Source organism: Misgurnus anguillicaudatus, chromosome 8 (assembly GCF_027580225.2).
Source record: "Misgurnus anguillicaudatus chromosome 8, ASM2758022v2, whole genome shotgun sequence".
Taxonomy (NCBI): domain Eukaryota; kingdom Metazoa; phylum Chordata; class Actinopteri; order Cypriniformes; family Cobitidae; genus Misgurnus; species Misgurnus anguillicaudatus.
The window spans coordinates 3,934,999-3,961,825 of NC_073344.2; the positions used below are offsets into that span (position 1 = coordinate 3,934,999).

At 36.8% G+C, this 26,827-nt stretch overlaps 1 protein-coding gene across 23 annotated transcripts in view; it reads left to right on the top strand.

Moving 5' to 3' along the window:
• Positions 1–2,302: 2,302 nt before the first annotated feature.
• The window catches only part of kif1aa (kinesin family member 1Aa), a 92,061-nt gene continuing 67,536 nt past the window's right edge, over positions 2,303–26,827 (top strand). For 2 of the 23 annotated variants that reach the window (XM_073870120.1, XM_073870122.1), the window contains exons 1-3: positions 2,307–2,714; positions 6,471–6,635; positions 26,396–26,469. In XM_073870120.1, coding sequence (XP_073726221.1) covers positions 6,530–6,635; positions 26,396–26,469 — 180 coding nt within the window. In that variant the 5' untranslated portion in view covers positions 2,307–2,714; positions 6,471–6,529. Of the gene's footprint in view, positions 2,715–6,470; positions 6,636–26,395; positions 26,470–26,827 lie in introns of all 23 variants that reach the window. The other 21 variants (XM_073870119.1, XM_073870123.1, XM_073870118.1 and 18 more) reach the window with 20 other exon arrangements.

Genomic DNA, 26,827 nt, shown 5'->3' on the forward strand with positions numbered 1-26,827 from the left:
AGCACAGTAGTTGCGCGTTTTTAAAACAGGAGGAAAGAGACACCACGACACCCACCGCACAATTGGACCAGTTGTCAATCACTGTTTGATTTGAGACTCGTGCAAACGAGAAGAAGGAGGGCTCAACAGACTCAACACTGGCACAAATCAAATAGATTTTCCATGATTACCATTTACATTTTATTTTACTATTTAAAACGGCTTCATGTGCTTTTGCAAGCGCTCAGCAGCGCCTCTCTCTCTCTCTCTCTCTCTCTCTCTCTCTCGCGTGGACGCTTTATCACTACTGCGTGCGGAACCTCGACAGTGCCTCTCTGACACTGAGTGAAGGAGTTAAAAGTTGGCGGTGTTTTTCACCTGGGTTCCTCCGTTGTCTTTCCACGTTAAAGTTAACAGTCAACAGATGTTACTGACGGTTGATCGAGTATTATGACTTAACGAAAGGTTAGTGTTTTCCCACACACACACACACACACCAGTTCTCTGTGCACGAGCTCTCTCTCTCCCTCCCTATGGTGCGGTATGCGCGCGCACGCTTAACAGTATTCTCTGATATTTTTGAATTTGCGCTGAATTGTCTGCGCTATACGCGATCTACAATAAAACTATCACTCGCATTTAAAATTAAAAACGCTCATAAGCACAATCAGATGAGAAGAGCAACAGGCTCTGCCCTGCATGAGACACACAGGTAATCCGAAATCACCTCGTATCAGCTCTTCAATGTAAATTGTATCAGACAATGTCACATTTAAATTAGGATTTTAGCAGTATAAAGTAACAGCTGGTTGGATTAAACACGAGGTGTTATTGGGTCGTGTTTAGTCAGTCACTAGCTTAAACTCTTTCTTGTTGTCTGACAACATATCAGATAATATGTTAAAAATAGCATTCAGTTTTGTTAAAATACAATATGGGCTAATAAACAATGAAAGTCAGATCAGACAGAGTAGAAAAACAAATGTTTAAGTAGGCTAATATTTTCCCAAAATCCTGATATGTCAGAATGTTAACTAATACCAGCTACACGCAATGTAGATAGCCTACTTAAAGGAACAGTTCACTTAATTTAAATGGTCATATACCTGGACTTGTTTCAAACCTGTATGGGTTTCTTTCTTCTGCTGAACACAAATAAGAAAAGAGTTAGGAATGTCGGTGGCCGGGATCAGTTGATGGATCCCATTGACTTCATATGTAGGTACAAAATAACATGCAGTCAATAGGGTTCATCAACTTTCTGGCTACTAAGATTCTTCAAAATATTTTATTTTGTGTTCAGCCGAAGAAAAACTCATACAGGTTTGAAATAACTTTAGGATGAGTAAATTATGACAATTTATTTAAAGTTAACTATTCTGGAACAGAACTGTTGTTTAATGAAAAAAAAAATGAATACCATCTATATTAGAACATGTGGCATTGCACAAGATTTTGGGAACCATGCTTAATATTTTCTAAACCAGTATTTATTTTCATTTGAATTTTTTGATTGGCCCCCCCTGACTGGTTCTTGGTCCCCCCTGTGCCCCCCCATTTATAAAATCCTGGAATCGCCCCTGCTGCTTTGCATCCTGGGATTCTGCAACTCAAAACATTTTGGAATGTCCAGCATTTGAGGCAAATAGATTGCACTAATTGTCTCATCTGAATGTGGCTTTCTTTTTTATAATTATTTGGTAGTTCAACGAGATTGTATTTGTTAACATTGTTAATGCATTGTTTAACATTAACTAATAAATGCTGATAAACTTGCTCATTGTTGGTTCATGTTCAGTTCAGTTGGTTCAAGTGCATTTGATAATGTTGGAAAGTACAACCTTATCGTAAAATGTTACCAATTATTTAATTTATAAACTTATCAGCTTCTGTCATAGAACTGCCTATTACAAGAAGCGAAACAAAGTCAATGTCCTGATGTACACTTCAGTGGACATTCATAAAGTAACAGTTTTTCCTAGAAAGCTATGTATACTGTTTATTAAAGCTGTGTATATAGTTTAATAAAATAAGTAAAAAAAAAAACGAATTGTTGGCAATAAATACATTAATAGTAAAAAACGAATAAATTAGTTATACAAAAATGTTACAAAAAGCATTACAAAATGTTGTAATGTCTTGACTGCCATTGTTTAATTATTAAGTAAAATTGAGCTCACCAATAAAAATGCTGCATCTTTAAAACCGTACTTGGGCACTAATATTCTTGATTTTTATTTAAGGCACCACACACATGCAATCATTGCCGGCATTCGACATTGAATCTCATTCATTAAACAGGTTATACAGAGCTGTGTGTGTTGTACTCCACAGGGAATCTAATCTCACATCCCTCCTCCTCCTCCTCTTTTTCTCCTCCCCCTCTCTCTCTACTGCATTGATGCTTATGCCTTTCTCAGTGATGATGTCACTGGTTCAGTCAGTCTCAGCATCACTGCTCTAGGCAGCCAGCAGAGCCATTTTGGCTTTTACATACCAGGCAGTCTAACATCTTTCCTCCAAGAAACCTTGCCGTACGTGTAGGCCTCACTGGGCACCCTGCTATACGATACTCCATGGAACAATAAAAAGTTAAACAGAGGAAAAAGAGATATTTTCAACATCAGAGGAAAAGCTAAAAACAAGAGAATTTGAGACACTAGCACAGGAGCCGGGAGAGGGAGCAGATCTGTTTCTAAGTCAATAGCCGAGGGCATCAGAGGATCATTGTAAAGGTAAGAATTATTTCATTGTTATCTGGTTCTAAAGAAAAATGCAGTATTAATGAGGCTCTGTGTGTTTATTCAGTGTTGGGTCACCTGGGTGGGACTGGTTTGGGGTGCGGCCATTCAGAGACAGCATATACAGACATTATTATAAAAAAGAGAAGCATTTTTATTGAGTACTGGAACAGATGTTGTTCACAGTAAATGGCCTTCTGTCCTTGTGTACATATTTCTAAGTGAGGAGAGATAAATGCCCTGTCATTCATTGTATTACATTGGCAGCCATACAGTAGCGTCTCCAAGAATCAAGATTTTGCCAAAGAAAGTTTAAATAGATGGAGAGGAATTCATATTTTCTTTTTCTTTTATCAAGGAAAAACAACACATATGACTTTTTTCAATATTCTCAATATTAAGTATCCAGAATTAATATAGGCTGAGAAAAATACAATGAGCTACATGATGTACACATGATGCTATACAATCCTGCTATGTAAATAAATGTAATTGCTTATGAATTACACTATTTTTTTAAATGTAATATTGTAAACATATTAGCCAAAAATAATTATTTATGTAGATTTCTTAATAATGTTCAAAACACAATGACTGGCGAATTATAACTATCTGACAGCCTTGAATATTTTGTGTATTGTTGATTATATGGGGGAAAATCATAGAGACTTTTGATTGTAATTTCTTTTCTTTTTTGAATTGTATTATTTCTCTCTAAAAATGTTCATCTGAGACAGAGTCTAACTGTTGTCTAGTCTTAATTATACAACAGTTCTTTCTGGTTCTCAAATCTGAGTTATTATTCCGTCAAAGATCAGCGCTCTTGGATGTTACGTTAAAGTTAATGGGAGAAATGTCTTGTCACATCGTGTGGACGATTAACACTTGGAAAGAGGAATATAAACAGCTATATCTCTTATCAGAACGCGAAAACACAGTGGAACTGCAGGTAAACACCGCAGCTTTTAAATGTAGACATTGATCATTTACTTTATCGTGACGTGACTATTAAAACATGTTATGAGATATCGCCACTGGTATATTTATAAGCAGCATGCAAAAACATCTCTCTGACACCGTTTTATATAGTACTGACAAGAACAAAGTTTAATAATAATAATGGAGTGCTCGTATCGCGTTAAAAATAAATGAGAAAGCAATAGTAACGTTATACAAGTATAGTTTTATTAACTTTTACCTCGCGCCAAAACAATAACAACACAAAAGACACTAAATATGAATAAAAAAACAAGTAATAGTTTGATCATGACACCAAATACTGCTGATTTGATCTCATTTTGACGATCATAAACAAACAAGGCCAACATGAGAGCCAGGGAATCCCTATCAGATATGTAGCCCAGAGAGGGCGGTGGTCAGCGGGGCGAGTGAACACTGACGTCCGCTCATGCTTTGGTTCTCATTCGTACCGAATCTCACTAAGCAAACGTTCAAACAGGCGCTATCTTTACTAATTGACTGCAGATTTAAATATAATACATATACATTCTCGACTGATCTAATCTTAAAACTACACTTTGTGACCAAGAAACGGTAATATAAAGTAACGGCTTTTCCGTCCATTGAGTTGTTTTGAGCTTCAAAGCAGCCGAAAGTTTTACCTGTCATTCTGGCCGCCCTCAAATCCGTGGCGGAAGAAGTAGTTCTCAAACAAAGAGGCTTTTAAAATAACTCCATTGTTGTTTTCTAGTTTTCGTTTTTCAAACGTGTGCCGTCGAACTGTTGTATAAAAGCAATATCGCTCTCGGAGTCGTGTGATATAGCTCTATATCATCACGGCTGTGATTGCCTTTGGCACGAGGCCGTATCACAGCCGTGATGATATAGAGCTATATCACACTCCTACTCGAGCGATATTGCTTAATTATGATGTCACTGCAAGGTAAGTCACCAATTGTTTGTGTACATGTAAAGCACTGTTTTAGATGGCACTTTAATTTCGTTGTACTTGTTACAATGACAATAAATTTGAACTTGTATATAAATGAATCTAAACATATGTTACTGTATTTTACTGTAACATATTTAATATTTTTTGCTAAATCAGCTTGAAGAAAAAAACATTTGAACTTTTTTGACTTGGATTGACCTATAAATTGTCAATTATATTGTTGGAGTCTAAGTAGGGTAGAGCAATAAGAATCCTATGACACACCAGAACGTGACTCGGCATGTTGTCATTCTATAGTTAATGGAAATTGCATTATTTTACTTGCACAAGATTTAAGATCAAATGTTTTTGTTCGGATTAACCTCTTGAATACTGAAGCAACCAACCACATATTGATAAACAGCAATGGAACTCGCCGAAAACACGATTGAGGCTTATAGGCTATAAATCTCTCCTGACACGTTAATTGTACCCTTGTTTTGGTCTGACACAGAAACTGAGCTGGAGTCCGAGTTTGTGGCAGCCAGCTCTGTTATTGGGCCATTGTAATCCTTAGAAGCGTACTGACATTTAGCCAGTAGTGCACTTCTTTTGTTGTTGCTCGATGGGACCAGTATCTCTCTGGACTCTAGATCTAGCTGACCATGCATAATCCTATAAACACAATTTTGTGTTGATATTTAATATTACTTAAATTTTGAGGAACATTTATGGATTTATTGTTTTATTAAATTATATTTCATGACTGCTCAGTTGAGGTAATGCTAACTGTCTTGTCTTCAGATAAAATAAATCTTAATTTTCCTGTCATCCACTCATGCAATGTCTTTATGAATACCACAGAAATTCATACAGTAGGTTGCTATGGTGATGTTAACCTTTAAATGAAAGCATTCATTTACACACATGATTTACCGCATTTGCAAATGCAGCATGAGATCAAATTATTTTGATCAGTTGATGTATAATGTGCTATGGAATATTACTCTACATATTAACATTTTACATTTAAATATTTATCTTGTTTGGCAGTAATTTTGCATGCAGTTTTTTAACATCATAAGATCACAATGGTCAGAATGGTCGCTCTAGTCCCGCCCCCCAGTAAAAGTAACCAATCGTCAATCAGAATCCTCTGGGAGAGGGACTATGTGCATGCGCATAATTGACAGGTCTTGTTCCTATCCCTGTAGGCATTGCAAATATGGTGGCGGAGTGACTTAAAAGGACTTTGAAATTATTTGAGAGACTTGAGAAACTTTGTGTTTCTGTAGCTAAAGTTGGTAAAGCATTGTGTTAGCAACAAAAGATTGTGAGTTTGATCCTCATGCACAGAACATCCAGTACATATACAATGTTTACATAGAATAACTGTAATTGGCTTTGAATAAAATAAAAAATGTAAAGTATGAATTATTTGCCTAATATATTTACACTTTAACTTTTTTATCATACTTGATAAATAATTTATGCATCAATATATTACTCATATAAATGAAACAATGTAAATCCACCCAAATTTAGAAATACACTCAATAATGGCCATGGTGCCAGAAGAACTCTTTTTGGCTGTGTGGTTCCACAAAAAACCTTCCAACTTTCCTTCTTAACATCCAATGAAAAAAAAAGGTTCCTCTGTGACCTTTTAAGCACCTTTATTTTTAAGAGTGTATCATTATATCTAGCTTTACTATACATATGCATGAACAAAATATAATTTTCTTATTTTATTAGTAAGCATTAGTTAATTTGTGATTATTTAAAATATATATTTAATTAATTGTGTTGCTACAGGCTTTTCTTTGTTGATCTTTTTTACTTTCTTTATCATTTGACAGGTGTGAGCACTGACCTGGACATTTAGAGGAAAGTTCTCAGCACGCACACCAAGGGCACCATGGCAGGGGCCTCAGTGAAGGTGGCGGTGAGAGTTCGTCCCTTCAACTCTCGGGAGATTGGTAAAGAAAGCAAGTGCATCATACAGATGTCTGGAAACACAACCAGTAAGTGTACCTGTAAAGAATATATCCTGCTACCTAAACACCCTGATTTAATAATGGGTTTATAGAATATCAATTTAATTGTGTCTAAATTTTGTTATTTATTCTTGCGTGCGTTGTGTGTTTATAAGCCCTGTCTGAGTGTTTGACTTCATCATAAGGATTTTATAAGGTCGGCCATTTTGAGTCATTGTGAGAGCACCTAACTGATTCACTGAGCAAGGGGTGCAGCACAGAATCTGATCTCACATTAATATAATTAATCTAATATGGTTGCAGAAACTGAGAGCTATTAAAACAGATATCAAATAGCATTCTGTGTGAACTTGTCACAGCGGAAAGACAGTAATGTCAATGACAGCTACAACTGTAAATAACAGTGATCAAATTTTTGTTTGTCGTGCTTGACAGTTGTTGTGCAACCACCTTCTTTGCTGGTTGGTTGAGGAATAATGGTGAATGGAGACCCTATTTTCTCTGTTAAGGATTTTGGGCAGTTACTGCACTAAAGCTAGACATATCCAAGTTGATGTATTTAAAAAGCATTTAGGCACGAGAATTTGTATGTTTTTTACAAGGTGGCTAATTCATAATAATTAAAAAGTGAGTCACAATAACGACACCCCAACCCTAACCCCAATGTCACAGGAGCAGAATAGCAAATCATTATCAAGTTATTTTACATTTACATTATTACATTTAAGCACATGCACATAGATAGGCTCAGATTTTTTATTTGTCTTAATCACACAAACACTATCATAAAGTAATAAGGTTAGAAATATGTGACCCTGCCGGCTAAAGTCTCATAATTGAATTAGGAGCATCAAAGTTTGATTTCAACCATTTAATTAACCATGATTTCAATCTTTGACATGGCCTGACTCAGTAAATATTAAAGATATCAAGATTATGTTTCTCACAAAATGTTTTATGCAGTAAATCATTAAAAATGACTTTTTTAGAGGCAAAAAATGCATTTCTTATGTTGAATTTCGAGAAGAACAAATGGCTTGGCAGATGTCTCATTTTACAATATAATTATTTCAGATGTTTTAAAATGTATACATTATTGTCATCATGCATCAGAAGCATGTTTTGTCTTCTTTAATACAGCATGTGAAGGCGCTGAATTGAGAATAGAGGGAAATGTTAGGAGACAGGAGAGAGATTTGATTTCTATCTGTCCGGCATGGCAAAGCCATTGGTCAATAATGGATGAGAACTTGTCAAATATTTAGAGTTGGCCTAATTTAGCTTCCTCCCTTCTACCTTGAGACAAACAATATGTCCACCATTTTGTCTTACTCAAAGTAACGTGTGATAAAACATTGAGAGGTATTTACATCAAATGTTGATTTGAAAAACTTCAGTGGTAAAAAAGAAACGACAGTAAAACAAAAACTGCAGGATATTTGAAGGCACACAAAACAATAGTGGTTTGATGATAGGAGATAATATTCTTACACCACTGCATTGTTGCAGAATTGGTTTACTGTATGTGCATAGCCTGGGGGCCAGCCGATCTTAGCCACGCCCACCACAATTTGAAAAACGGGAAGATCGACGAAGATCAAATTCTGACTAGAATTGAGTATGACAACGTCAGGCTAGTATGTGCACTGAATTAGGCACGATCACTGAACAAAGTGGCAGAACTTATTTTTGTTGTTGTGGGTTTAGCTAATGGGGCAGAATGTAAATACTCAACTGCTGATAACAGTAAGTGACAATAAAAGCCCAATGCATCAGCTTCCAGTTATTTAGTTTTAATGGACATGGACTGCGACCCTGGAACAATAGAGAAATGAGACAGTAAAATCCGTAACTCTTACTGTCATTGTAAAGAAATCTTAGTCAGATATGTAATAGCTAGAGATGATATCACTTCTCCTGTCACTAAATTATTTCTTAAATCACACATACCACCAGCTCAAGTGTTGATGGAAGTGTTTGTGATGATATAAACTGCATTTCAATATGTAGTAAACATTTTATTGATATTTGTACTGTTATTCTATAATACATGCACATGCCCTTTACGTTACTGTTACTTTAACTGAATTTCAAAAGCATATTGTAACACTTTTCAAAACCTGCATGTCTTTAGGGACACTATTTGAAAATGCTGAAAATAATGTTGTATAACTTATTTTCACCTAAATTAATTTTGACATACAGTACTTGACACAATTTACATAGCTTCTTGAACCTTGTCTGTCAGTATTACACACATCTTTCTTTACTGTAGCATTGCATTAAGATTGTGGCTGTACGGTGCTTATTGGATTGTAAATAAACACACTATCATCTGCCTAAAACTAAACACACATCTTGATCTTAGCACAGCACATAGCACTAAATCAATTTGAAATGCAAGATTATGGATTTCCCGTGTCTATTTAGTGCCCACTTACTCCCTTTTAAAAGCCCTTAACACAATAGCCAGTCTGCTTAAACCTTGCAGTATAAAGACCCAGCAGAGTGGCATAATGGAGGAAATCTATTCAAAATCTAATGTAAGAAATCTCTGATTACTTAACATGTTTGACCTTTACATGTTTACACCTTTACATGAGCTATGGCTTTAAAAGCATGCATAGGGTGAGATAGAATTTTGGGGTAATCACAGAACTCAGAAAAAGAATAAATGCTATGCAAAACTGAAATGCAATTAACTAGATCTTTATGAAGAATTATAGGTCTGTGCATTAGCTTTAAATTCTGTACACATGGTATGAGGACTGATAAGGTCATGAAAGAAACATTTTAGTCAGTGGTGATTTGGAGAGTGGCCAGTCCCAGTCTGAGGGTGTGAGTTGTTGCTGGTAGAAGTCTGAGCCCAGAGTCTTTTGTGCTCTGTGCTGGCTGCTTTGTCACCATTGCCAGCTTGAGATGGGTCAATAGCCGAGTTCCCACAAAGCTGTAGAATAGTGGAAAGCTGGAGTGATTGACAGCTTTGGCTGGTTTAAGCCACCCTGCGATCACTGAGGCACCATTGAGCTGTTCACACAAGCCTTCATGTTTTTTTAAAGGGTTTCTTTTTTAGCGAAAATCATCTCATTACAGAGCAATAGAAGATTTCAGATCTTTCTTTATAAGAGAGTGAGAATAATATAGTAAGATTCAGTTTAATGGTCTCTATAGCAGCAAAAAAATCTTTTCAGATTTTATTGGTCTCAGTGGTGCTGTTATATCTGTGTGATGTTCTCTTTTGATATATAGATGCACATGGGACCAACCTTAATTTAAAAGTTGGAGCATTGTCCACTTGATAAAATCACATGATCATGGGAAAGTAAGGTTGTGGATAAGAGTTTGTGAGGATTTGATTGCCATGTTGATTGAAACACTAAATGATGTTCCTATGTCGCAAGTCTCTTTTTTTACCACTGATCTATATAAATGACTTGAGTGCGCATAGAACACTTAACGTAACAGCGTGAAGTGAAGCCAGTGCAGAGTTCGAGCGGCCATCTTGGTATACCCAACCGGCAGAAGGCGTCATTGACTTCCATTCAAAATCATGATCTAATTTTACCCGCTTTATAGCGTATCAGTCACACAAGATTAATTTTTAGGATATGTGTACGTAAATTAATTGTTAAAGAAATAGTCTACTCATTTTCAATATTAAACTATGTTATTACCTTAACTAAAAATTGTTGATACATCCCTCTATCATCTGTCTGCGTGCACGTAAGCGCTGGAGCGCGCTGCGACACTTCGATAGCATTTAGCTTAGCCCCATTCATTCAATGGTACCATTCAGAGATAAAGTTAGAAGTGACCAAACACATCAACGTTTTTCCTATTTAAGACGAGTAGTTATACGAGCAAGTTTGGTGGTACAAAATAAAACGTAGCGCTTTTCTAAGCGGATTTAAAAGAGGAACTATATTTTATGGCGTAATAGCACTTTTGGGAGTACTTCGACTCGGCGCAGGAACACCCTCCCTCTCCCATTATGAGAGGGAGAAGGGGACCGGACTTTTCACGCGAGTCGAAGTCCTCCCAAAAGTGCTGTTACGCCATAAAATATAGTTCCTCTTTTAAATCTGTTCAGGGCTTGTGCGGCACGCTGGCACTGCTTTGAGGGTACCACCTCAGTCACAGTAAATTTACAGTTTGTACTGTTTGTGTACCTTTAATTCTGACAGTGTATTTACTGCACAATACAATAATTTGATGATGATCTACCTCTCATTTTGAATTTTTTACCCTTAAAGGTATAGTGGAAGATTTTCCTGAATTTTAGAAAACTTCAACTTTATTCATTTATATAGCACATTTTACTGCAATTTCAATTGCCCAAAGTGCTTCACAGTATTTCAAAGACATAAAGCAAAATATCAAACCTAATAAAAAGAAAATTAAGAGAAACAGGTCAGAGATAAAATGAAATAAAATATATAAAAGCATCAAGAAACTATCTCCAATCAAGGTCTATTCTCAACGAACGCTAAATTACGCTACATTAGAAAAGAACCACCCTGTCCACTTTTTGAAAAAATGCACATGCGCAACACTCTATCTGCTCCCGAGAGGGAACGCCTATTAAACTTGTGCATGAGCATGCACAAGCCTAGTTTTAGAAGGTTTTAAAACATTCAAGGTTTTAGAACATTTCAGTGTGATACCTTTTACCATTTGGTCATAAGGTTACTTTAGACAAATTGAGAAGTTTACCATGTCTGTGCGGTGCGTGGCCAGGGCTAGCATCCCTAATCATAGCTTACATCAATTTTTATTACTAGCAGTGATTTTAAATGAATTTCTCCAAATAGCATGCCAAACTTTACCTGTGGAGTAGAAATTTTGCGACTGAGGCATCAGTGGGTTAGCCCAACCTGTGCTTTTAGCACACGCCAGCGTGTAAAATATTCTTCCAAAAACACTCTGGTCTTGCTTCTTTCTTTAGAGGCCTTTCTCTTCTTGTCATACAATTCGTAAACAGTTTGTCTCTTGCGACCCTCAGACATTTTGAAAAAACATGGTGAGAATGGCGAGCTTCAATGAATGGCTGAAACCGCAGCTCACCACACATATACAACTGAAAGTGCCCATGCGCAGAAAGCGAAAACTACCAAGGGACCAGCACGTATGACAGCCTTAAAGGAATAGTCTACTCATTTTCAATATTAAAATATGTTATTACCTTAACTAAGAATTGTTAATAAACAATGATGATAGAGGGATGTATAAACAATTCTTAGTTAAGGTAATAACATATTTTAATATTAAATTTTTTTATTTGAAAATAGACTATTCCTCTAAGTAAACATATCACCAGAATGATTGACAACTATGAGGACCAATAGTCTTGATGATCCTCCCAGAAAAAGAAAATCCTCTACTATACCTTTAATCAGTAACACAACATGTTAAGTAGAATAAAACCAAACTCCACAACTGCTATGAATAATTCAAGCAGTGACATGTCAAGGTTAGCATGTTTAGCACTGATTTGAGTGGTTAGTAGCCTCCAAACCTACAATCTCCACCACCAGACGAGAATGTTACCTGCTGGGCTCCTAGCAACAGTCTGTGCTAGTAGGACAGTTTTAGTATCACAGTGCCTGCATGTTACTAAGTTTAATTTACACAGCTAAATGTCTGTCTGCATTTCAGTTCTTTTGATTATATCCTATATCTTTTTATTAAACCATTGGAATTATTTGTTCAAAAAAGCAAAAAAGAACTAAATTTAAACTTCAGTCCAATTTAATAACCTTAAACTTGTGTGCTTTTATTTTTATTTGGCTTACTTTGATTTAAATAAATAGGCAAACATTTAGTTTTCAGGTTCCAAAGTTTTCAGCTAGAAGATCATTTAGCACACAACCCAACACAATTTGCAGTAAGAGTCAATTTAACATGGCCCTGCTTCTATACTGATGACACATGATGTCCCTTGGGTTATGGTGCTCTGTTATAACTCATACTGTATGTACAGCCAGTTCTCCATTGCCCTAGAGACAAATGTATAGACCAGATTAAAAGAGTCTGTGCTTTCTGTTAAAAAATGAATTAATTATTTTACTCCAATTCCTTAAGTGTGGTTGGCCATTTTAGGGCTTCCTGTGTTGCATAATGTGACCGCAGGATGTTGTTTGATGTGTGCACTTGTGTGGTGTTCAGATGTGGATTTTCATGTATTTCGGCTGGATTTTTAGGCTAATTTTGGCAGACATTTGTAGATTTAATTTTTGTAGCTCTGTGATCCTGTAGTTAGCAGATAAATTGATTGTTTTCGGGCATTAGTTTTCCTTGAGGCAGTTGAAAAGTAGAACAGGAATTTACAGGAGGGATTATGCAAATGACAGATCCTTCTGTTACTTAGCAGCTATGTGGAGGGTTGGGGAGTAACGGATTACATGTAACAAGATTACGTAATAAGGATACAGAAAAATAGTAACTGTAGTTTGTTACAGTTACGTAAAAACCTAAGTAATCAGATTACAATTACATTTTGTAAAAAATTAGAATACTTTCAGGATTACACTGGTTTCACTCAAAACTAAATAAATCATTCTTTTGGCATAATAACAACACTTATTTTCAAGCACTGATTGATTGTAGGCCTACAGTAGTTCCCATTTCAGTAATGACTCACGTGAGCCACCTGCTGGTGAATGCGCAAATATCCACAGATACAGTTGAATCGCAGCTAGTTGAGACAATACTTCCCGTGGGGAAAATCATGTTAGCTAAAATGTTGTGTTTGATACTGTTTTAAAACTCTGTGGCTGGTATGATTGCAGTTGTAAGTTTTCTAGTGGTTCCAGAAACTGTACAAATTAACACAAAAGTAGTGTTCTCACTATGTCCCTTCTCAATATCTTCTTGGAGAGAAAGATGTTAGCTGTAAAGGTATGGGAACTACCACTGGCAACGTCACAGGGCAAATTATGGCTTCAGTCAGCATTTTAAAATAAACATAGTTACCTGTAGATTGTGTAGACCAGTAGTCTCCAACATGTCCGCATGGAGTCTGTGAGTTTTAAATGTGTTGGGCAGTAGCGTCGCTCGCTACAAGTGGCGAAGCTAGTAGTTTATCTACATTTTTCAGTGGCTTGGTGGTACCTTCGCTGCTTTCCAAATCAAATAGCTTTTCAGTAGCAAAGCTCTTTTTTGAGCAAGTAGTGTGGTAGCTTCCACACAAGCTACAGTTTCCCAAATATTTTTTGAAGTCATTCTGGATTTCCGTTTTGAATCAATACAGCCCTGCTGAAAAAAACAGCATACCAGCAAGACCAGCATATGCTGTGTTTTGGTGCTGGTTTGCTAGTGAACACCAGCTAAACCAGCATCAGCACCAGCATTAGCACCAGCTAAACCAGCATCAGCACCAGCTAAACCAGCATCAAACCAGCATTAGCACCAGCTAAACCAGCATTAGCACCAGCATCCCATGCTGGCCATACCAGCATATGTTGTGTTTTGGTGCTTGTATGCTGGTGACCACCAGCTAAACCAGCATAGACCAGCATAATTCCCATGCGGGTCCACGCTGGTTTGATGCTGTTTTTTTTCAGCAGGGAGGAGGACGTCAGTCCCGTATTTTCGAGATGTGCAGCATTCATTTATAAAAAAAAACCTTCCCACCCACGTTCTGTGAAGATTCGTCCTATTCTACCTCTGATTTGGTAATGCTCACTGCCATCATCAGTTTCATTAGTTTTTTTAAATAGGTCAGGATCAGGTCAGGGCCAATCAGGGTCAAAGGGAGGCGGGTCTCTAAGCAGAGTTGCTCTGTCTGGAGCATAGATATGTACACTAGATGTCGCCTTGGCTACGGCAGTTTATTGGATCGAATGCGTCAAATAGAGCCGCCATCTCGAAACAGGGAAATCCCGCATCAGCATCATTGTAGGCAATGGTGTAACGGAAATAAAATCACCATAAATCGTCATGAATGTGATTTTCTTGGTTTTCTTTTGGTTCGTTTCAACAGTCAGACATGCATTTAGCATTGAGGTAAAAAAAATAAAATAAAGTTTTGATATTTTGAAAATCTACTTTTTCTAACTATAATGCATAGTGCTAGTAGCCGTAACATCCATACACAGCACAAATGTCCGGCATCGTCCATGAATTCGGAGTACAGGCGGAGTAGTATTACCTAGCTACTTCTAATGACAAGACCCCTGTTCTAAGATGGCGGCGGTTTTGATGCATGCTTATGTAGCAGAGCGGTGCTAGAGAAAGAACATGAGCCTAAGATTTTAAGGAACTCCGACTACGCCACACCGTAGAATTTCCTGTAACCCGTGGGACCCCAGCTCCTGCGATAAACCAAAAATAAAGGTTAAAGACACTTAACATAACATAAATAAAGCACATTTAATGGATGGTTTAAACTACTGCTCACAACTCCTCTACAGTAGTGACCGTTAATACTACACATAAACAGCACAGACCATAAAGCATGGGGAGGGTTAATTACACATACCACTCCACTCTCTCACAGTGTATTATTTGGGCCACACACACAAGGGCACGTTGCATAAACAAGTAGTCACATACAGCAAACAAATTATGAAACAAAATAACCAATTCACAAGAGAAAACAACACATAATACATCAGACAGGGGAACAACGGAGCTCATACAGAGCGTCGTTTAATCTTTAAAACAGAATGTTCATGTCCCCAAAACACAGGAAGTAGAGCACTACGGTGCTATGGTAAACGACCGACCAGACACCAGCAGCACCCTTTAATGATGACAACCTGTCCGCACAGCCAGCTGAATAGCAGCTCTAAAACAGTGTGAACGGTAACGGCAGACGTATTCACGGCCCGGAACGAGAGGGAGAATCCTAAAGCGAATACAGATGTAAACATTATGAATACACATTACTACTCTCACTTAAAGTTGCAGGTTACACACTTACCACTTCTTACGCCAGGCACGACACCTTACAAACACCGGCATACAGCTGTCATGGCAGCCACCAGTGCCCTGGCATACAGGGAGTCAACCTGAGAGGCTAGCACTCTTAAAATCCATGGAACAGTGCTAACAGGCACCATCATCTGAGCCAACACACACTAGAATTCACATTTAGTTTTAAAATCACACACACAAACACTAAAATAACCATATGCTAGGAACTAGCACGCTTGGCTTCAGCCAATCAGCCTTTAAAAGAGAGCCCTACTCTCCAATAGGTGAACACAGCTGTCAATCACCTTGTCCCACTACACTTAGAACCCCAAGGCGACATCTAGTGTATATATCTATGTGTCTGGAGTTGATTGCGGAGGCAGCTCCGCGTACACCATCGAAAGTTTTAGACTACCCACAAAGTGCAAAATGCAAAAGTACCGACAATATTAAACTAACTCAACTTCACTTTTTGTCATCGAGTACTGTCTGAGGCCCTCGCTCTCGCTGGTTTGTCAGATGCGCGACAGCAATCAAATCATGCATCAGGAGAGGAACATTCCCGCAGTACTTTAACAGAAATCAAAGCACCATCTCACAATTCAAGCATCTCCCGACCCGAGGTACAGTTGTGTAGTGGTGCCTGGTCTAGTCTGGTCTAGTAGTTTCTAAACTATCTTGGACAAGAACGTTGGTTGGGAACGGGCGGTCTGGGCCTACCCAGTCTCCTGAGGATGCGTATAAATAGCACGAAGTGTAAAACTCGTGCAATACATATGCCAAATTCCACTTTGGCATGCATATGATACGCAGGTCCTTCCCATTCACTTAAACAGGGCATCTTTTTTTGTCGTTTTATTTATTGGCAGGGGCGAATATTTCATCTAAATGTTGGGGGGGACAATAAACATAAAATTTTTCAAGAACAATTTTTGAAGGGGACACCAATAATAGAGGCAAAATTACTTGCAAGGAAATGTGTACAGATAGAAAACGTTTCTCTTTCTCTATGAACAGACACAATTTTAATACACATGAATGCAGAGGTGCAATTCCGTACTTAAAAGTATAAATCCGAATGAAACAATCACTTCGCGTCAATGGCCAGGGGTTTCTTTCATAAGAATTGAATTGAGGGTCTGCATTAGCCCGCGCCTGTCTCGTCCCTCTTCATGGTTCTTTTTGCGCGTTCCCCCGCCTATCAATCATCCGAGGCGCTTCTTTATCACCTTACTTTTTTATTTTTTTTACTCAGTAACGGATATGATTTAAAATATAGCCTACAATACTTTAAACAAAACATAGGCTACTTAAGTAAAAGTACAGATTTTAAAAAACTCCTCAAAAAAGTAAAAGTGTCACGATACGTATACACAAAACTAAAGGAAAGAACCCAAACGCAAGGATACAAAAATATAACTATGAATTTATTTACAAAATAACAGAAACACCCACGTGGCGGTAAAACAAAGGATAACTAAAGACTGTGATGGAACACAAACACGGGAACAGATATCAGCAAACACGGATGACATGAACACTGAATTTAGACAACGAACGCGCACAGAGAACGCGAGGGCATTATAAAGACACCACATCAATGGGGAACAGGTGAACATAATTAATCACGTAAGACATGAGTACATAAGGGAGTAGGGTGAAAGTGACAAGACACTGAACACGTGTCACACATACATGATGTGAAAAAACACGTGTCCCCACGTAAACACAATGCTGCCATAACCTTGCCCTCTAACATCCGACCTGAAACATAACCAAGGTCAGGCAAGACCATGACAGCCACAAAACACTGGGAACACGTGGAAGCCACACATACTATATGACTCCACATGTCCCCACACAGAACATAATACTGTCATGGCCTTGCCAGATACACTCAGACCTGAGTCTAGTACAAAAGGTCTGGCAAGCCCATGACAAAAAGTACACAAAAAAACTTAATTACAGTAAGGTGAGTAAATGTAATTACTTTCACCTCTGCATGAATGCATAAAAATGTTTTCTTGATCGTTTATCTGCTTCTTTTCTCATAAAACGAAATATGTTAATGTTTATATGTTCAAATAGTTCAGTTTTAAAACATATGAGGATAAACTAAGTGATTGGAAACGTTGTTTTGTAGTATATATAGCTGATGAACGCGTCAGCTCCGTACACTTCTCTACCACCGGACTGTGTGTCTGTGTGTGACAAGTGTGTTCTTAATTAATTATTCAATTTACAGTAGTCTGTTATATTTATTATTATATTGTGTTCCCAATTCATTATTTAATTATATTGTGTTCATAATTCATTATTTAGTTTACAATAGTCCGTTATATTAATGGTTATATATGAGTATGTATTAAGTTTGTCACTGTTAAAACTAGACAACAAGTAATATTAAGAAGTGAAATGCAGATCATACTGATCCTTGTCTGTATGGGTTGATTATTCGTCGATGTATTGGTAATACCTCGGGGTCTCGGTAGGGGGAGGCGAATCACCTGTGCACGTGTCTCTGCCTCATTCAATACAGACGAGTGAAGGCAAGAGCTGCATGCGTGTGTGTTCCTTCGTCTCTTTCTCACTATTTTCCCCTTTTTAAGGTAATTACCATGACAAAGCAATATAGAACTTGACAATATGTTGTAAATACATTTCGTAATGGTATTAGGGTTTTATATGAATAAAAAAGACGTTTTGCACTGTTTAAAAAGCTAACTGCTAACTGAGATGATGTGTAACTTTATCCTACCACACGCAAAGCAATTTAGAAGTTAACACCATGTAAAGAATATATTTTGTTATGGTATTGTGATTTTATATGAGTAAAATAAATGTTTTTGCATTATTTAAAGAGTTAAGTGTTAACTGAGAATATGTGTAGCTTTATGCTAGCAACCGGACACCTCGTGGCTCCGTTATGTCTAAATCCCACCATATATGAGTGTTTACTGTGTCATTGGTGTTTAAAGGAGCGGTGAATCAAAAACTCAATTTTAACTTGATAATTTGTTATATAAGAGGTCATCATACTTAAATGAACATCCTGCAAGTTTCAGAACTGAAAACGTCCGTGCTACTGAAATATAACCGTCTTTGGCACCAAGCCAGCTAAACACTCCAGTGAAAAATTCGGAAATCTATGACGTCAAAGTAGAATTGAAACACCTCCCCATAACCAAAAGGACAAGTCTACTTTTGTAGCCCCGCCCACAGCTTCGCGTGACACGTGTGTCTCAGTAAGTAAACATTTAACCAAAATGACTTTTTAAATACATTTTTTTCTGAGAGACTTTTATTTTGACGCGGTGATCTGTTATGATACCATGGAAACGCATTGTGAAAGAACCGCGTGGGAACAACCATGGGAACAACACAGAAGCTAAATACTTCAATTCGGAGGCTTGGAACTTAACATTAGCAATATGCTTGGATAAAGTTTGCTTTTGAAGAAGTTCCAGCTCGTGTGGGGAGCGTTTGTTAACGTTGTGGACATGGATTCATTTGTAAAGAAGTCGATGCTGGATTTGCAGAGAGACTCAGAAGCACCACTTATATTGGATCTGACAACAATGACACAGCAGTATAATACACAGTAAGACATTTTACTTTATTTAAGTTACTGCGTTTCACTATTGCTTTGTTAAAAGAGATTGCTTTATATGTCCTGTTGTAACATCCGCGTCTAAATACGTTTGTTTTAATTTATTAAAAACATTAAACGATTAATAAAGGTACAACACTTAACAATACGACTGTAATTTAAAGGTAGAAATATACAAAGTTAGTTATAAGGAAGGATTTATCAACCGCAGTTTAGATTCTGATGCCCGTTTACTGTGTTGTATACGGTAATTTAGGCAAGTTGCGTTTGAAAGGTCAAACACTCAACAAAGCTTATTTTTTATCATATAACTGTGGTATTTAACATTACGTGAATGTAAAAGGAACCTCACAAGCACAATAGAAATATACAAAGTTATTGATAAGGATTTATTAGACGCAGTTTAGATTCGGATGCATGCTTACTGTGTTTTATACGGTAATTTAGTCACGTCGAGTTTTGTTTCTACTTTAATATACGTATTGTCATTTATGTGTATCATCTTTAGCACCCAGAATCTTTTGTGTCTCAAACATATTTGTGTTCGGCTGCTATTTTTATCACATTAATGTTTTTAAAACATTTCCCTACATGTAATGACGGGGAATGAAGCTGTCCAATCATAGCAGTGGGTGTTTACGTTCAGGTCTTCAATGCGGCCCGCCCCTTCAAACGAACCATTTCTCAAGACAGCCACTAATCCATGTTACAAAATAGCGTATTACTTATTGCTTTTGATGTTTTTGAATGTAAAAACAACGCGAAATGCATAAGTAGACATCAATCAACGTCATAAAGCAATAAAATCGACCAATTCACGGCCCCTTTAAGCTAAATACTGCTACATTTACATTTCATATTTTTGTTGTAAAGGTTGTGTATTTATTCATAAGGGTAAGTTCATGCCACGCTGAGACAATGAATACTGTTAAAAATAATTAATTTGAGTGTTATGTGAGAATTCATTTAAAAAAAGAGTATTAAAATGTAATTTGATTATTTTATTTAAAACAATTCACATTTCATATAGTTAAAAATATAGTTTAGGAAGCATTAAAAAGGTGCTTGTGACTCTGGTGAGTGAATTAATGTTGAAATGTATGTTCTTTTGTATACATTGTGTAAAAGCTCATTCAATACAGACGAGTGAAGGCAAGAGCTGCATGCGTGTGTGTTTCGTCGACCTTTTCTCACTATTTTCCCCTTTTTAAGGGTACAACATGTGCTGAGGTAAAAGGGGCGCGGGCAGTGGACCAAACCACTGTGAGGCAAGGGAGGGGGGAATCAAAATATAAAACGTTTTTTGTTGGTGCTCCGTTTGCATTTGTATTGTTTTACTTCTTACACAATTATTTTAAGTATTATAAATCATTAAATTATTTTCAATACACATATTTTAATGATATTTTTAGGGGGGGGACAACCCTCAGATAGGGGGGTCCTGTCCCCCCCGACCCCCCCGGGATTTCCGCCTATGTTTATTGGTTTCTCAATTTTTTTCTGTTTTTTAAACCATTTTCGCTTGGGTTTAGGGTTAGATTTTAGATTTGCTTAATGAGGTTAATATACAGGTTTCTCAATGTTTTTGTCCATATTTAAGCCATGGTCGTTTGGGATTGGGGTTAGAGTTGGGGTTTGGGTTAGGATGTCATTTTTATATAACAAAAAGTTGTTATAACCCTAAACCAAAGCGAAAAGGGTAAAAAAAAGCAAAAAAATTGAGAAACCAATAAATAAAACGACAAAAAAGATGCCCCGTTTAAGTGAATGGGAAGGACTTGCGTATCATATGCACGCCAAAGTGGAATTTGGCGTATGTATTGCACGAGTTTTACACTTCGTGCTATTTATACGCATTTTCAGGAGACCGCTTAAAATGCTTTTATCCAACCTTTTTTTCCCTACGACGTTTGTCATTAATTATTAGCAAAATATGAAAGAAGGGAAAACGTAAGTTTGTATCTAGTGCTATGTAAAAAATAACTTTTAACTGAACTAGCTTAACCGACATTTAGCCTATAAAGAATGTTCCTATAGACCCCTTCAAGGTTTGTAAACATTGAATGACTATCGGGTGCGCGCGCAGCATGGGGTCAAACTGTTCATACCATCCAGGCTTTATAATGTAATCTAACAGGGCTGAAAAATAATGACTTACCTCAAATGAAGTGAACACAACAAACACAAGCCTCTTTGATATTTGCATTGTTCCAGTCTGCACGTTAATTGCTTGCAGCTGCAGTTGTTGTATTTTTTTGTTTTTGAGATTCTGCATGAATCGCGAAAACTTAACGAAAGACCTGGTGCGATTTTCACAACCCACGACGTAAGTAGGCATTTTTGACGATATCGAATAATACGCAACTCTATCTGCTGTAATGGCTTTTCTGACCCTGACATGCGCAGTGGAAACTGCCTGTGACGTGAACCGTGAAGGGGTCTATAGTCAGAGACATAGGCATTAATTTAATAAGAGTTAACAGAGATATATTTTTAATACCAATTTAATAAAAATCTATAGGGTCTGTTTCCAGGACACGGTTTAGATGAATCTAGGACTAGGCTTTAGTTATATTAGGTAATTTAAGTGGTTTTAACAAACATATCTTACAAAAACAATAATGTGTGCATCTTGACACAACCTTAATGAAAATTAACCATGGTTTTACTACAGTTAAAAAAACATGGTAATCATAGTAAAACCATGATAACCACAAAATAACCATGGTTTTGACTGTAAAAAAATCCGTAGAAATTACAATGTTATTGCAGCTGGGTTGCCGGTAATTTACCGTAGATTTACAGTTATGTTATTTACTTGCAAGAGTTTGTTCAAAGTTAAATAAATTTTAAATATTAACAAGTCTTTATCTTTACAGAATAAAACTATACAATAACAGCCTCATGCAAAGCATTCTGGGAACCAGAAATCATCATCAACCTTTTTCAGTTTTTTTGCTTCAGATTTTGTTTCCCAGAATGCTTTGCTTGATGCTGTTTTTTTAGTTTTACTCTGTAAAGACAAAGACTTGTAAATGTTTAATGTTCATTTACTTTGAACAAACTCTTGCCAGCAGGGTCCGAAATTAACACCCGCCAAGCGCCAAATGCGGGTAGATTTTCCGTTTGGCGACTAAATTCAAAAGGCTACCCGCCACACTGGCGTGTGATTTTCATACCAAAATAATAATGCAACATAATGTGTTTGCCAGTAACTAATCTGGAAATGAGGTGAGCTAGCCACAGAACGTCCCTACGCTCAAAGTCTCGCACTAGAGACGGTCTGTAGCTAGTACTGCAGGTAACTTGCGGTCTGCAGCTATCTGCTGCATATTAGCTATCAAAATGCATCCCCGCCCTGCCCGTCGGGCTATCTTGACTTATAGGAAGGGAAAAAATATATTTAAATGCTTATGCATTCTTTCACAGATTTGGATGGGTAATAATGGTGTATGAAATTCAGGCATTTGGGTATTTAAATTAAGTTTGAGCGCGCGCTCGAGTTTTACTTTCACTTTCGCGCGAAAAGACGCAGTACAAGAAGCAATCCGTCATGATTTGTCATGAATTTGTTGGGCAAATCCTCCAACTTCGTCCTGTCAGTCATTACTATCCTCACGTAAGAAAATTAAATCTCTCGCAGCAAGCTTTAAAGTATAGATTGTATGGGCAGTGAAGAGAGTGACTTTGTGCAGAATCTCTCTTAAAGCGACAGTAGCCCCTGTTTTTCTGATCGAAGAAATGATCCAATCTGTAACAAACTGTGAGTTTTGTGACCCACTAAACCACTTTTAAATGGTGAGTATATCTGGTGTGGGGATGAGCAGGAAAAGTTGGTTTACATGGAAATCCAATCTTTTTGTTTGTTAAAAAAACAACAGCATCAAAACAACAACAAGAATAGCAGATTAAACATTGTGGGGATGCGTTTTAGAAGAACGCATGCATGTTTTCTTAACATGACAATTAAAAACCAACACCAATAAAACATTTACTTAAATATGCTATGTGTGGACGGGTGATCACCATATCATTGCACTGTACAAAATGTTAAATATGTACGTAGATACCCAGATTGTGTGTTGTTCAATGACCAAGTGTCTCAGGAGAAACACTCTCTGCATGTGTCTGCATGGTGGTATCCTTTTCAACATATTGACTCTCTGAAGGTCGTTCTTGTGTATCAGCCTTTTTAGAGGTCAAAACACATTGTGTGGCTTAAAGGAAACATGGTTCTATTATGATATTATACTGCATGTATCACATCTGTCTGGTTGCTGTTTGGTGTGTGTTGCAGATATCTACACTCTAAAAATGGCAGGGTTATTTTTGATCCATAATGGGTAAATATTGGACAGAACACACCACTGGGTTAAAAATGACCCAATGCTGGGTTGACCCCATGTTTGCATAACAACAACCCAACAATGGGTCATTTTTACCCGTTATGGGTCTAAATAACCCAGCCATTCTTAGAGTGTATGGGAAATGTCTATATCTGTGTATTAGTGACTCTTAAGACTATAGTGACTGTAAGTTTTCTCATCAATGCTTGACAAATCGACTCTCTCTATTTAGTAAATGTTGCATATGTACTGAAAATGGGTGCACTTGAAATGGAACTGTTTGATTCCTGGATGATTATGTGTATTTCATACAGACTACTTTAAATTGTTATAGGTTTTATTTTAAAAATATATTTCAGCTTTTTATATTTTTCCTTCTGCACATAATGCTGGGTTGTTTCAAACCCATGGTCGAGTAAATATGGACAAAACCAGCAGATGAGTTTAAATTTACCTATGCTGGGTTGTTTCAACCCATGCTTGAGTCAAACATTTGTTTGTCCATATTTTACTCTAACCATAAAACAACTCATTATTTCTCACAACATTTTTTGATGTGTGTAAAAGTTGAGTCAGCACCCAACCTTAAGGAAGCTGAGATGTATTTCAGAACAGTATGTTCCATTTAAATTTCAGCTAATAGTGGCAGATTCTGAACTGTAGTGTCTGTATTGTTATGTGGCTGTGAGTAAGACTGATATTTTAAGAGGTACTGATGACAAACAGGAAATTAGGTCATTTAAATGCAGGTACATGAATTCAGTGATGTCATCATTACTGACGTCATTTTATGATCTGTAAGGGGGAAGAATCGTACTATTATCCTTCCTGTTGTCACTTAAGTTGCAGTGGTTATTTGATTTAGCTTTTTTTGATTGATCTTTTCAGTTATTTTGACGCAAAACCCCTTTTGGCATCTATTTTCTAACCACCCATTATTCAGTGTTAGAGGTGAAGCTACATTAAGTGGGGGCCCAAGGCAAAATTAATCAGTCCTTATTAAAATATTTTTTCTTAATATATCTTTGTTACCCAGGCATATTATTATACAACATACAAATATCTAACAGAACATAAATTGTTAATAAAAAAAAGTCAGTAATCATTTTAACTTTTTCCCTACTAGCGTTTTTTTTTTAAGTTGCCAGCACCAGCATTTTTTATGATTTTCACAAAAGTTTAATGTCTTTCAGATTTAAAAAAAATATATAATCATAGAATATATCAAATGAAAGAAAGACCCTCTGCTTTTAAAAAAAAACATTTAATCCTATATGAATTTGCTTTTTTTATCAAATATACCTTAAATATACCTTTTAAAGGAACACGCCCAGATCTTGGGAATTTAGCTTATTCACCGTATCCCCCAGAGTTAGATAAGTCCATACATACCTTTCTCTTCTCCGTGCGTGCTGTAACTCTGTCTGACGCAGCCCCCGCTAGCTTAGCTTAGCACAAAGACTGGAAGTGAATAGCTTCAACTAGCATACTGCTCCCAATAAGTGACAAAATAACGCGAACATTTTCCTGTTTATGTGTTGTGATTTGTATAGTCACACCATGTAATAACAAGGTCATATGAGACACACCGATCTTTTAACAGTATACATACTGTGAACTATATTCTCAGAAGGCGAAGCACTGCTACTTGGGCGGAGTGATTTGCTTGCAGCACCCAAGAAGCCCCCTGGTGAGGAGCAGAGAGTTCGGTCGGAGTTGTGCAAATCACTCCGCCCAAGTAGCATCTAGGGAATCGGCATGGCACGAGCGCAACTGGCTTTTAAAGGGAAGGCCAGGCACTTGAGACAATGTGCTTAGATAATTAAAATAGGGCCCTAAATCTCCCCTAATGTCCCTCATAACTGTGCTGTGCAAATAGGGCTCAGCATAGATGTTTATATGTAAGCTGATTTTTATAATTCCTTTATTAAATTAAATGTTAAATCTAAACATGTTAAGCTCAATGTTAAGCTACACATTGGCTTGATATTGTTGTGTTATCTTTCATTAATTTTTTTTACCCCAAAAGTGAATTTTTAAAATTAATTTCTCACCCTCATGTCGTTCCACACACATAAGACCTTTGTTTATCTTGGGAAAACACAAATTAAGATATTTTTGATGAAATTCAGAAGCTTTCTGAGTCCCAGACAACTCAACTCATAAATTTTAAGGCACAGAAAGGCAATAACACATTGTTAAAAAAAGTCAGTGTGCTTTCAGTGGTTTAATATTTATTTCATTGAGCGACAAGAATACAAAGCAGCACATGCATTTGTTTAAAACATCAGATACATTTCATAGGGTATACATTTCATATGGTAAATAATTTTTTTATTTCTCTGAAAGGAGTTTCCAGAGGCTCATTGTGACAAGTTACTCTATATAGACCCTGTTATTATAAAGTCAACATGTATTATATGGGCCAATAATAGTGGAAATTTCCAATGTGCTTTATTATGTTCTTGTGGCCAAGATTTGGTAGATAGATCCATATAGAACCAAGAAATCTGCCACAGTTATTAAATTAAAAAAAATGTAAATAAAATGTTTTCTGTGAAATAATTACTGATGTTAAGAATGTGACAGGAAGCCCCAGTCTTCCCTATATATGGTTTATGGAAATAAAGGAGTGATACTAAATAATTGTATGTCCGCAGTGAAGAAATTTTCATTTACACCCATTATTATATTCAGCTTGTACCCTAATATTTGTCTGATTCCTGTTTCTCTGTGATGATTTTTATTTAGCAATGAGAACACTGGTCTACATCTATGTGGACTAGAGTGACTCAGCATAACTGTTTCTGTTTGGCGGCCATTTAAAGGCTGACAGGACGGTATTGGGTGTCCAGGATCTCTAACATGTTTTATTAACCTTGTTTATTCTCTGCCATCTTTGCTTTCTTTTTCAGCGATCATCAATCCCAAAGCACCCAAAGAAAACAAAAGTTTCAATTTTGATTACTCGTACTGGTCACATACCTCGGTGAGTCAGAAGAAATGATCAAGAAGTCAATAACTAAAGATAAATGTAAAAAATAATTTTACTTTCCAAACATTTCTGGTTATCCTCTGTGGAGCACAAAAGACTTGTATAAGTAAAGGGTGCTGTTGATCATAAAAGTAGTTCTTAAGACTGCTGTATTACAAGCCCTCTGAAGTCACCATAATTATATGGATGCTTAATGCAAAGGTCCAGATTTTTTGTGACAAATAATTAACTTTTTGCTCTGATCATCAAATCACAAAACTGATAAAAATAGTTGCAGAATGCACAAAACAGTGTTCATATACAATAGTCACTGTAATAAGTTCAGTTTTGTTCCTGGTTAACTATGGAAATT